Source organism: Scyliorhinus canicula, chromosome 9, assembly GCF_902713615.1.
Source record: "Scyliorhinus canicula chromosome 9, sScyCan1.1, whole genome shotgun sequence".
NCBI lineage: Eukaryota > Metazoa > Chordata > Chondrichthyes > Carcharhiniformes > Scyliorhinidae > Scyliorhinus > Scyliorhinus canicula.
In genome coordinates, this window is record NC_052154.1 from 95,185,454 (window position 1) to 95,198,857 (window position 13,404).

General features: G+C 49.1%; 2 protein-coding genes across 6 annotated transcripts in view; one reads left to right on the forward strand and one right to left on the reverse strand.

The window, feature by feature from the left end:
* The window catches only part of LOC119971546 (zinc finger E-box-binding homeobox 1-like), a 703,616-nt gene that overhangs the window by 632,650 nt on the left and 57,562 nt on the right, over positions 1-13,404 (reverse strand). The gene's annotated exons all lie outside the window — the stretch shown is intronic.
* LOC119971548 (zinc finger protein 227-like) lies at positions 5,450-11,357 on the forward strand. Of its 3 annotated transcripts, none has more exons than XM_038807218.1 (2): positions 5,450-5,575; positions 9,353-11,357. In XM_038807218.1, exon 2 carries the CDS (start codon positions 9,832-9,834, stop codon positions 10,813-10,815), a length of 984 nt encoding a protein of 327 aa, XP_038663146.1. In that variant the 5' UTR covers positions 5,450-5,575; positions 9,353-9,831; the 3' UTR covers positions 10,816-11,357. The 3 variants fall into 3 exon arrangements, with proteins under 3 accessions (XP_038663146.1, XP_038663147.1, XP_038663148.1); XM_038807219.1 differs by lacking the exon at positions 5,450-5,575 and adding an exon at positions 5,605-6,120; XM_038807220.1 differs by lacking the exon at positions 5,450-5,575 and adding an exon at positions 7,967-8,022.

The following is a 13,404-nucleotide window of genomic DNA, read 5'->3' on the forward strand; positions in this document are numbered from 1 at the left end:
AATCGTCTCAAGGTCCTCACCTGTCATAGCCTCATTTCTATCAGTCACTGGCATGTTATTTGTGTCTTCCACTGTGAAGACCGACCCAAAAAACCTGTTCAGTTCCTCAGCCATTTCCTCATTTCCCATTATTAAAACTCCCTTCTCATCCTCTAAAGGACCAATATTTACCTTAGCCACTCTTTTTGTCTTATATATTTGTAAAAACTTTTACTGTCTGTTTTTATATTCTGAGCAAGTTTACTCTCATACTCTATCTTACTCTTCTTTATAGCTTTTTTAGTAGCTTTCTGTTGCCCCCTAAAGATTTCCCAGTCCTCTAATCTCCCAGCAATCTTTGCCACTTTATATGCTTTTTCCTTCAATTTGATACTCTCCCTTATTTCCTTAGATATCCACGGTCGATTTTCCCTCTTTCTTCCGTCCTTCCTTTTTGTTGGTATAAACCTTTGCTGAGCACTGTGAAAAATCGCTTGGAAGGTTCTCCACTGTTCCTCAACTGTTCCACCATAAAGTCTTAGCTCCCAGTCTACCTTAGCTAGTTCTTCTCTCATCCCCTTGTAATCTCCTTTGTTTAAACACAAAACACTAGTATTTGATTTTACTTTCTCACCCTCCATCTGTATTTTAAATTCCACCATATTGTGATCGCTCCTTCCGAGAGGATCCCTAACTATGAGATCATGAATCAATCCTGTCTCATTACACAGGACAAGATCTAGGACCGCTTGTTCCCTCGTAGGTTCCATTACATACTGTTCTAGGAAACTATCGCGGATACATTCTATAAACTCCTACTCACGGTTGCCTTGACCGACCTGGTTAAACCAATCGACATGTAGATTAAAATCCCCCATGATAACTGCTGTACCATTTCTACATGCATCAGTTATTTCTTTGTTTATTGCCTGCCCCACCATCTCGTTACTATTTGGTGGCCGATAGACTACTCCTATCAGTGACTTTTTCGCCTTACTATTCCTGATTTCCACCCAAATGAATTCAACCTTATCCTCCATAGCACCGATGTCATCCCTTACTATTGCCCGGATGTCATCCTTAAATAACAGAGCAACACCACCTCCCTTACCATCCACTCTGTCCTTCCGAATAGTTTGATATAAACAGGGTGATGATACTGTGCAGAGCTCTGATGACTATGTGGGAGGTCATATCGGGGCACGGGATGGCAAATGGGAAGCAGGAGAACTCGTCGATGACGTTCAGGAAGTACACATTTTGATTGGTCGAGGGGAGTGACCCTTTGAAATCGATGCTCAGGCGTTCAAAGGGCCGGGATGCCTTTACCAGGTGGGCCTTGTCTGGTCTATAGAAGTGCGGTTTGCACTCTGCGCAGATCAGGCAATCCCTGGTGATGGCTTTTACCTCCTCGGTGGAGAAAGGCAGATTTTGGGCCTTGATGTAGTGGGCGAGCCGGGTGACCCCCGGATGGCAGAGGTCATTGTGGGTAGCTTTCAGGCGGTCGTGTTGCGCGCTGGCGCACGTGCCGCGGGAAAGGGCATCTGGGGCTCGTTGAGTTTCCCCAGTCGATACATAATATCGTACTTGTAGGTGGAGAGTTCAATCCTCCACCGCAGGATTTTATCATTTTTTATTTTGCCCTTTTGTGAGTTGTCAAACATGAAGGCAACCGATCTTTGGTCGGTGATGAGGGTGAACCTCCTACCTGCGAGGTAGCGCCTCCAGTGTCGTGTAGCTTCCACGATGGCTTGTGCTTTCTTTTTGACTGAGGAGTGTCGAAGTTCCGAAGCGGAGAAGGTTCGGGAGAAAAAGGCGACTGGTCTCCCTGCCTGATTCAGAGTGGCTGCAAGAGCGACCTCTGAGGCGTCGCTCTCGACCTGGAATGGAGTGGATTCATCCACCGCCCGCATGGCAGCTTTGGCGATGTCCTCCATGATGCAGTTGAAGGCCTGGCGGGTCTCAGCTGACAGAGGAAAGAGTGTGGTCTTAAATAGTGGGCGGGTTTTGTCCGCATACTGAGGGACCCACTGGGCATAATACGAGAAGAATCCCAGGCACCTCTTGAGGGCCCTGGGACAATGAGGGAGAGGGAGTTGTAAGAGTTGTAAGCATACGGTCCGGGTCGTGGCCCAGGACTCCGTTTTCCACGACACAGCCGAGGATGGCTAGCCTGGTTGTGCGGAAAATGCATTTCTCCGTGTTATACGTGAGGTTAAGTTTCTGGGCAGTTTGGAGAAATCGATGGAGGTTAGCGTCGTGGTCCTGCTGATCATGGCTGCAGATGGTGAAGTTATCCAAGTATGGAAACGTGGCCCGCAGCCCGTACTGGTCCAGCATTCGGTCCATTGCTCGTTGGAACACCGAGACCCCATTCGTGACGCCAAAGGGAACCCGGAGGAAATGGAAGAGGCGGCCATCTGCCTCGAATGCCGTGTAGTGGCAGTCCTCCGGGCGGATTGGGAGCTGGTAGACTTCAGATCCATCGTGGAGAAGATGCGGTACTGGGCGATCTAATTCACCATGTCTGCAATCCTGGGAATGGGGTATGCATCGAGGAGCGTGAACCGATTAATGGTTTGGCTATAGTCCACTACCATTCGGAATTTTTCCCCAGTCTTGACGACCACTACCTGAGCTCTCCAGGGGCAGTTACTGGCCTCTATGACCCCCTCATGTGGGAGCCTCTGGACCTCGGTTCTGATAAACCCCCTGTCCTGCAGGCTATACCGCGTGCTGCAAGTGGCTATGGGTTTGCAGTCCGGAGTGAGGTTAGCAAAGAGTGGAGGGGGGTCGATTTTAGCGTTGCTAGACTGCAGATAATGAGTGGAGGTTGGGATCCGCCGAAGCTGAGTGTGAGGCTTTTGAGGTTGGACTGGAAGTCGAGTCCCAGTAAGAGTGGGGCGCAGAGTTCGGGGAGTACGTACAGCTGGAAGTTCGAGTAGCTTGCGCCCTGAATCGTTAGGGTTGCGTCGGTGCGCCCTTGGAGGTGACCAGAGTGTGAGCCCGAAGCGAGGGAGATAGTTTGCCGTGCAGGGAAGATAGGGAGCAAACAGCTTCTTACCAGATCAGGGTGTACGAAGCTCTAGGTGCTCCCGGAGTTGAAGAGGCACGCTGTACTGTACCCGTTGATTTTTACGGACATCATAGAGTTGCGGAGGTGTTTCGGACGCGACTGGTCCACGTGACCGCGCTGAGTTGTGGGTAGACGGTGGCTCGATCGGCTGTGCTGGATTGGCCCCGTGATGACTGTCTGCTGAGGTCGTAGTCGTCGAGGTGAGGTTTTGAGACTGGAGAGGATGGAACCCAAGATGACCGCCTCCGTGGATCGCACGTGGCGGGCGGCGAAGAAGATGGCGTCCAAGATGGCGGCCCCCATGAGTCGCACGTGGCCGGCCGCGTGGAGGAGGATTGCCAAGATGGCGGCCCCCATGAATCGCATGTGTCGGGTGGGGGCGGAGTCGGCATACAGGCTGCAGCATTACGGGGCCTGCGGGCCTGTGCGTTTGGGAAGCGAGTGCTCTGGGCTGCGGGAAAGTTTGGAGTAGGAGTTTTCTTCGCTAGGCAGACCCGGGCATAGTGTCCTTTGCGACCGCAGCTGCTGCAGGTCGCGTTGCGGGCCGGGCAGTGCTGCCGTGGGTGTTGGGGCTGCCCACAAAAATGGCACACTGGGGCTGCGTAGTGGGTGGGTGGCCGCGCGGTGCAGGCCTGAGGCAATCGCTGATCGGGGGCCCATGATGGGGTCGCTTGGTCCGCGGGGAACGAGGTGAGGCTGCGGAACAAGACCTCCATGGTTGTAGCTAACTCTACGGTGTCCTCCAAGTTCTGGGCCCCTTTCTCAAGCAACCATTGGCGCATGTAGTTGGACCTGAGCCCTGTCACGTATACATCCCGGACAGCGAGCTCCATATGTTGGTCGGCTGATACAGCTTGATAATTGCAGTCCCAAGCTAAGGCTTTCAAATCGCGCAGGAATTCTTCCAGCGACACCGCGGGGCGCTGGCGGCGGGTCGTAAAAATGTGGCGTGCGTAGACCTCGTTGATGGGCCTCACGTACATTCGATCGAGCATGGCCAGGGCCTCCGTATACGAGGTAGTACGGTTAAGTTGAGTAGAGATACGGTGGCTCACCCTTGCGTGCAGTCGGCTGAGTTTCTGCTCCTCCGTAGTTTCTCAAGTGCTTGATTCAGCCAGGTAGGCCTTGAAACATCTGAGCCAGTGTAGAAAGATTTATTTCGCCTCTGCAGCCTGCGGGTCGAGTTCTAGTCGATCAGGTTTGAGGGCTGATTCATTCGTAGTTTTCTTCAAGTTTCCTAAGACTATTAAATTGATGAGACCATCAATTCACAAGGTACGGGATTGGAAGTGAACAGTGGTTTTAATAGTCTTACAACTGAGTCTGCCTGCGTCGAGATGAACTGAGAGCAGGCTTACGACTGCAGAGCTTTATACTTTTGGTTAGTGGGAGGACAAACTCCTCATCTCCCCCTATGGGCAGAGCCACGCAACGGCTCGTATATAGAGCCCACAAGGACACAAAAGACGTAAGGTAATTCAGTGTGAATTAATGACATAGAATTTACAGTTCAGAAGGAGGCCATTCAGCCCATCGAGTCTGCACCGGCTCCTGGAAAGAGCACCCTACCCAAGGTTAACACCTCCACCCTATCCCCATAACCCAGTAACCCCACCCAACACTAAGGGCATAATGAGTTATATAATTCACCACAACGCCTACGTGGCGCGCCCCGACGGGAGCCAGGACCCAGTCTCCCTCCGGGACATGGCACCAGCTGCATCCCAATCCACGGCCCACCACCCGAGAACCCCGCCCCCTTCCGATTGCCTCGGCACCACACACCCTCCCCTCAGCGCACCTCACCACAGCCCCCACCCCAGGACGATCCGTCCTCCCACTGTTTCCACTCGGGGATGAAGACGAGGACAACACGCTCCCGGAGTCAAAGACGACCAAGTCGGCGCCCGCATCACCACCGGGACTGAGGCGATCACAGCGGAGGATCAAGGCACCCGACCGATTGAACCTGTAGATTTTGCCTGAACTTGTAAATTTTGCCTGAACTGTAAATTTTTCCACCACCCCCACTGGACTCTTTTTTTAAACAGGGGGTGAATGTGGTAGTCACCACTAACTGTATATTAGATGTAGTAACTCAATAAAGCCTTGATTATTCTCCACTCTCGTCTTTGTAGTAATTGATAGTGCATCAGGTTTCACATCCCACACTGATGTTGTCAGTTTGAAAGCCTCCCAGGATGAAGAATGTTATTCCCACACCAGAAATCTCTGTCAAATGTTTACCGGGGGAACTGAGACAGAAGCTGCAATAAGTGAGGTTTTATTCAGATGGGACAATGACAAGTTTAAATCCCCACCTGATCTGCTGATCAAAGTCGCCTCTGTTTCACCGGTCAGTTTGCCAAGCTTCAGGAAACTCCTGTTACTGCAGAAATATTTGTATTGGCTGTGAGAGACGACAATCAGAGAGAGTCCACCCACTCTGCCCATTCTCTCCTCTTCCTCTTTCACAGCTGCTTCACATCCTGTAGGGACTGAGAACCAAGTCAGGAGATGGTGAGTGAAGGAGCAGAATTTAGAATAATTACATTGCACAATATCCACACTAATGTTCAGGCAGTCTGACTATCCTGTGGGCAATCAGGTGTGGAAATGCCCCTTATGCTGTGTGAGAAGATGCAGCTCAGAGACCTGTTTACTCGCTGCTTTGTGCTGAGCTGACTGATTGGCTGTGTTGGATATTGAGTGGTTTATTGGAAGCATTTCCCTTCTGATTTACAGGTTGAGATTTGTTGATGGGTCATTACTGAATGTGAGAAGGTGAGGTGTAATTATCTGGGAGAGGCAGGGACACATTTATTCAAATTCTTTAAAGATTTTACCTGAAGGCCTCGTCCTTTCCCAAAAGCCTGGGCTTGGATTTGATACTTTTACCCAGTACTGTGAGCTGAATTTGGGATGTGCAGCCTGAGTGAGTGCAGTGCATCTCATTTCCCAGGATAAACCAGAACCCTTTCGTCAGCTTCACTAGAGTAATGTTTACCTCGGCTTCCAGCACTTCCTGCCCAGAATGTTTTCTTCAAATAATTTCGGAAAACAAGGTAAGAAATTTCAAAATTGTCACTGAACTAACATTTCTCCTGAGTGTTTTTTATATTCAACACATTCTCTGAGGGTAAAACTGGTCTTCAGCAGCACCACTCAAGCTCATAGAGAATTGACAGACCGTTTTATACTTCGCCCAACCGTCTTTACCATTGTCCTCACGGTGCCTGGGAAGATGGGGGCTGGGCTGAGGAAAGAAAGTAGCCACGTTTTCTGCTCCTGGTCACTATCCAGTGTCTCTGCTCGAAACAGAGGGTGTGACAGTCAAGTGAGGAAAAGGAAAGGAGTTGTATCTGATCCCCACACATAGGAACAGCAGACTGACACTCACTGTGGAACAGTCTTTTTAAAAAATCAATTTATGGGATGTGGGTGTTGCTGTTTAGGCCAGCATTTATTGCCCATCCCTAGTTGCCCTTCAGAAGGTGGTGGTGAGTTGTCTTCTTCAACTGCTGCAGTCCTTGAGATGTAGGTGCACCCACTGTGCTGTTAGGGATGGAGTGCCAGGATGTTGCTCCAGCAACTGAAGGAACGGCGATATATTTCCAAGTCTGGATGGTGACTAACTTGGAGGGTAACCCTCAGGTGGTGGGGTTCCCAGGTATCTGCTGCTTTTAATAAAAGCAAATTACTGCGGATGCTGGAATCTGAAACAAAAGAGAAAATGCTGAAAAATCTCAGCAAGTCTGGCAGCATCTGCCGGGAGAGGAAAGAGCTAAAGTTTCGAGTCCGATGACACTTTGTCAAAGCTAACAGACCGAGAAAGTGGAAAATATACTGTGGAGTGAGAATGAAAGATGAGTCATAGCCACAGGAACCCAGAGAAACCGGGTGCTAATGGCCACAGAAACCAAGGGGAGAGAGTGTTAATGGCAGTCCCCAGAGAGAACAAAAGATGTGAAATGTCAAACAGCAGGGAAACTAACATCAGAGGATGAACTGTAGATGTGAGGAGATAGGTGAATGAAAGGTGGATAAGATTGGGGAGGGGCAAATTAAATGTATATTAAGAAAGAATGTTCAGGCCAGAAGGCTGTCGCGTGCCTAACCGGAAGATGAGATGTTGTTCCTCCAGTTTGCGTTGCGCTTCACTGGAACATTGCAGCAGGCCAAGAACAGACATGTGGCATGGGAGCAGGGTCTTTTGTTAAAATGGCAAGCAACAGGAAGGTCAGGGTCCTGAATGAACACAGACCGAAGATGCTCAGCAAAGCGATCACCCAGTCTGCGTTTGATCTCTCCGATATAGAGGAGACCACATTGAGAGCAGCGAATGCAGTAGACCAAATTGGAAGAGATGCAAGTGAAACGCTGCTTAACCTGGATTGAGTGTTTTGGGCCTGGGAACATTTAATTCAACAACTTCAGATGATCAGCTCGACACCACCTCGACCCATTTATTTTCATTTTATTTTAACTGTCTTTTACCATTTCTTTCTTGTTTAATATACATTTAATTCCTCCCCCCCCCCCCCCCAATCTTATCGGCCTTTCATTCACCTTTCTTTTCATTGCTTCCTCCTTCCCCCACATCGACAGTTCATCCTCTGATGTTAGTTTCCCTGCAGTTTGACCTTTCACACCTTTTGTCCTCTCTGGGGACTGCCATTAACACTCCTTCCCCTTGTTTTCTGTGGCCATTAGCACCCAGTTTCCCTGGGTTTCTGTGGCTATGACTCATCTTTCATTCTCACTCCACAGTATAAATATTTTCCACTTTCTCTGTCTGTTAGATTTGACAAAGAGTCATCGGAGTCGAAATGTTAGGTCTTTTCTCTCCCTACAGATGCTGCCAAACTTGCTGAGATTTTCCAGCATTTTCTCTTTCGTATCTGCTGTTCTTGTCCCTCTAAATGGCAGTGGTCGTGGGTTTGGAAGGTGCTGTCGAAGGAACCTTGGTGAGTAACTGCAGTGCATCTTGACATCTTGTAGATGGTACACACGGCTGCCACTGTTCGTCGGTGGTGGAGGGTTTGAATCTTTGTGGAAGGAGGAACATTCAAGTGGGATGTTTTGTCCTGGACGAAGGCAACTCACCACCACCTTCTGAACAGCAACTAGGGATGGGCAATAAGGGGATGGGACAATTGGGCGCAGCCAATTTGGCGCGGCCGTTTTGGCGCAGACGACAGAAATTCTTGTATTCAGAAAACTATTGTATTTGTTGTTGAAACATTCAATTTACTATTTTGAACTGTCAGTTGTGTCAATTTCAGCGGCCGGCTCACTTTGATCCGGAGAGGGAAGCTGCTCTCTCACTGAAGCAATCAGCCGGCCGCTGAAATTGACACTGCCGGCTGCTCTCTCCCTCCAATCAGAAACATTAAAACTTAAAAGTTGGATTGGAGGGAAAGAGCAGCCGGCAGTGTCAATTTCAGCGGCCGGCTGATTGTTTCAGTGAGAGAGCAGCTTCCCTCTCCGGATCAAAGTGAGCCGGCCGCTGAAATTTTAATTGGATCCACGATGGGGGTTTTAAATTTATTTAAAAATCTATGCTAGCGCTTCCCATTGTGAGTCTACGGGGTCTGCCCTCTCCCCCCCCCCCCCCCCCCCCTCCCCGCCCCCCGTAGACTCACAATGGGAAGCGCTAGCATAGATTTTTAAATAAATTTAAAACGCCCATCATGGATATCCGCGGATCGGATACAACGCGGGTGGCTGTCTTGGACCCCAACACCCGCGTGACACCTCCCTCATGTTGACGCCAAAACGTCCGGCGCCAAAACGGTTGGCGCCAAAACGGTCGCGCCAAAACGGTTGGCGCCAAAACGGCCGCGCTAAAACGGCCGCACCCAAATGGCTGCGCCAAAACGTACCTAACCCGGGCAATAAATGCTGGCTTAACCAACGAAGACCACATCTCATAAATAAATAAAAACTGTTCCACAGTGAGTGCCAGTCTGCTATTCTGTGTGTGTGTGCGGGGAGCGGGGGGGGGAAATCAGATACAAGTCAAGCTACTTGGCTGTTGTTGGAGCTGCACTCATCCAGAGAAATGGAGAGTATTCCATCACACGTCTGACGTGTGCCTTATAGATGGTGGACAGGCTTTCGGGGGGTCAGGAGGTGAGTTACTCGCAACTGGATTCCTCGCCTTTGACCTGCCCTGGTAACCACAGTATTAATATGGTTAGTCCAGTTCTCTAACTGCTAACTGAGAAGTCAGTACCTTCAGCAAAGGAGGAGAGGGAATTGGAGGAAATGATGTTTCCTTTTCCTGTTTTACAGAAGGATTGCACCGTACTACACCAGAGAATACAGAGAGGATAGACTCTGCAGATAGATCCTGACCATCACCCACGGGAACAACTGCACAACTGTGGGAAGACACCCAGTCCCTTCACAGCATTGCTCAACATAGAGGTTTGGGCAATGAAACTATCATCTGGAAATGGGTCCGGTAAGGGGAGCTTTGACATCTCATCAGATCTGAAACTGGTCAGTGGTGTGGAACCTTCCATCAAAACAAATCTTTCTGAAGGTTCGGCTGTGGGTGATCGGTTAGGGTGAAGCTGGGAAGAAGTGTGCGTGGGCTCCAAGTGTGGTCAGAGCTTCAATGATTCATCGAGCCTCATGAACCACTGACTCATTCCTGCAGGTGAGAGGCTGTTCAGGTCTGAGGTGTGTGAGGTGGCTATCACAGACTCGTATGATCTTTGACAAGCTACGTGTATTTGTTGTACAACTGTTAACAGAAGGACAGCTACATGGAAGAGAAGCCATTCAAGCGTGAAGTGTGCAACCAAAACTTCACAAAGTTATCAACGTTTGTGCAACATCACCGCATTCACACTCGGGGGAAACCGCTCACTTGTGAGGTGTGTGACAAATCATTCTCTTGTTCATCTCACTTGCGTGTGCACCAACGCATTCACACAGGTGAGAAGCCATTTGTGTGTCAAGTCTGCAAAAAATCATTCTCACAGTCATCGCACCTGTGTGCACATCAACGCATTCACACAGGGGAGAAACCATTTCTGTGCAATGTGTGTAACAAATCATTCTCTCATTTAACAAACCTCCGAGTACATCAACGCATTCACAGCAGAGAAAATCTGTTTACATGTGAGGCGTGCAACAAAGCCTTCACACAATTAGCAAACCTCCAGGTGCATCAGACAATCCACACAGGAGAGAAAGAATTCAAGTGTGAGGTCTGCGGTAAAGCTTTTGCGACATCTACAAAACTTCTGAGACATCAGAGCTTCCACACTGGGGAGAAACCCTTCAAGTGTGTGGTTTGTGAAATGGCTTTCACCCAATCATCTGATCTCCTGACGCACCAGAGGATTCACACAGGGGAGAAACCCTTCAAGTGTGAAGTGTGTGGCCGACCATTCACACAATCATCAACGCTCGTGCAACACCGACGTATTCACACCGGGGAGAAACCATTCAAGTGTGAGGTGTGCAGCAAATCATTCTCACGCTCATCTCACTTTCATGTTCACCAACGCATCCACACTGGGGCGAAACCATTCACATGCGAAGTGTGTGAGAAATCATTCTCCCGGTCATCAACCCTTCAGGAACACTACCGCCTTCACACAGGGGAGAAACCTTTCATGTGTGAAGTGTGTAATAAGGGATTTGCACAAGTATCAGGCCTGTTAAATCATCGGCACATTCACACAGTGGAGCATTCAAATGAAAGGTGTGGGACTGAGCCTCACAGTCAGCAACGCTCATGAAACACTGACAGATCCACACTGAGGAAAAGGATGTTTCAGTGTGAGGTGTCTGACAAAGACTTCAGGTGGTTGACATCCTTGAATGGAGAAAACCATTTAATTGTGAGGTAAGTGACTGATCCTTCACATTGTCAGCGAAATCACAAACTATTCACAGATTGGGAGAATCTGTTCAATTGTGAGGTGTGTAAAGGAGGTTTTGCACAATCATCGGGCCTGATGAATTTGCTACACATTCACATCAAAGGGGAAACTATTACAAAGCCTTAACAAACTAATCAACCTGCTTGAACCATCAGAGGATTCGCATTGGAGTGTGATTCTTCATGTGAGATTTATGAATAAAATTTTCTTAAAGTCTTCAGGCAAACTGACTCAGAGGGAGAAACCCCTGAGCTATGATGTTTCTGACAAGGTTGTCATCCATTCCTCTGATCTCCTAAAACACCATTGGATCCACACTGGGGAGAAATCATTCAGATGTGAGGTGTGTGACAAGACTTTCACACAATCGGATGAGAGGAGAGAGCAATCAAGAGAAATTTAATGAAAGTAAAAACGAGTCATACCATGATCAATCAACCAGTTTTCAAATGTTCAATTAACCCCCAGTTTTACAGATTTTTGTTGGGTTGGGGGGGGGGGGGGGGGGGGGGTCAGATTTCCAGTCCCCTTTTTGTGAAGAAGTGTTTGCTGACATCACTCCTGAACAGCCTTGCTCCAATTTTAATGCTACGTCCCCTTGTGCTGGACTCTCCCCCCAGAGGAATAGTTTCTACTCTATCAACTTCTTTGATTGTCTTATTCACCTCAATGAAATTACCCATTGATTTTCTATGTGACCACTGGGTCTCTGTAACTATTGGTGGGTTTATATCCTGTGTCAGTGAAGTTTGGTGTCGTTTCTGACCATTGGAATTGGGAGGCAGACCCAGGGGTCTCCGTTGATCGACGGTGGAATCGTCGGGCATTGGGCGGAGAATCGGTTCTGACGCCAAAGTCCTGGCGAGTGTTGTATTTACGCTGGGTGTCAAGGTGTTCCAAAACATGCATCCCAGTAAACACTGTTTGCATATCATTAGCAGGTTCGACCCGGTATTCTCCGGGGTCTCCACGATTCTCTGCCTCCGATGGGCCGAATTCCCGATAGCAAGGTTCACTTGTGCATTTCAAAATCATGAAACAGGCGTGGCTGCTGAGGGAGAGAGAAGGGATACGGAAATTGTCCAACGTCAGCATAGTTTGCTGACCGATGTGCCACTGGACAGGGGGGGAGCTTCTGCCAGGGGTGGGGGAGTAGCAGGGGGGTGGCCAGGAGGTGGCTGTGGGGTTGGGGTGGATAGGCTCAGAACGCCATTGCCACTGACTGCTCACTATCAACTTAAGGCTACAGGTCGTATGGGTTTGCCCCAGGGTACCCCTCTCAGTGTCCTCTGGCTCCAGCCGACCCATCAACGGGATGGGTGAGCTCCAGCTCCACCAGTGCTATCTTGTTGACTGGGATGTGTGTGTGTAGGGAGTGTAATGTGTATGTGCGGCTGCAGGTTGTCAGCCTCCTGAGAGTCATAGATCATAGAATTTACAGATCATAGAATTTACAGTGCAGAAGGAAGCCATTCGGCCCATCGAGTCTGCACCGGCTCTTGGAAAGAGCACCCTACCCAAGGTCAACACCTCCACCCTATCCCCATAACCCAGTAACCCCACCCAACACTAAAGGCAATTTTGGACACTAAGGGCAATTGATCATGGCCAATCCACCTAACCTGCACATCTTTTGGACTGTGGGAGGAAACCGGAGCACCCGGAGGAAACCCACGCACACACGGGGAGGATGTGCAGACTCCGCACAGACCCAAGCCGGAATCGAACCTGGGACCCTGGAGCTGTGAAGCAATTGTGCTATCCACAATGCTATCGTGCTGCCCTCATTCAAGTACCTGGAGAATCCCGCACCATTTCCCATTGGAAGTGATTGTGTTCCGTGTGGCACCGGTGCTAGCCCCTCCACAGTTGCTGAATCGATCCAGGTTTGGTGCCAGTTTTTCTGTCGTGGAAATCCACAAATCCTGCCCCGGCTGCAACACAGGAATCGGGAATCTCACCCCGGCGATTTTAAAGAAACTTCTGACTCGTATTCTGAGAGAGCGTCCCCTTGTAACGGTCCTTGTTTCTGCCCTGTCTTTTCCCTTATTTGCCCCTTTCTTTTGTTTTTGCCATTACATTTTTGATCCATGGATGATTTATGGATATGTGTCTTGAAGACAGCCTGCCATTTTAATTCAAGCAGAAGAAAGCAGTGGCCTGTGGCTTTCATTCAAAAAGAAGAACCCAGAAGATCTGTGCTGATCGATATTGTGGACCTGCACCAATGACAGAGATTGGCTGGGACTCGGTTTGATTGATTTGGTAACAGGTGGTGATTGGATTCCTCTGGAATGTTTCTCAGGGACACGAGGTTCCATTTTCCTTTCACATTTGATTCTGGCAGTGGAGGTAAAAGATCCAGCAAAATCCTCTCCAGAAACTTCTGCTAAGCATCTTCAAAAAATATCCAACGAATGTTCTCCATTAAGACTGTGGGTGTTG

Bases quoted from the DNA above. Each gene is read 5' to 3' on its own strand.
- LOC119971548 (XM_038807218.1), top strand. From the start codon at position 9,832: ATGGAAGAGAAGCCATTCAAGCGTGAAGTGTGCAACCAAAACTTCACA.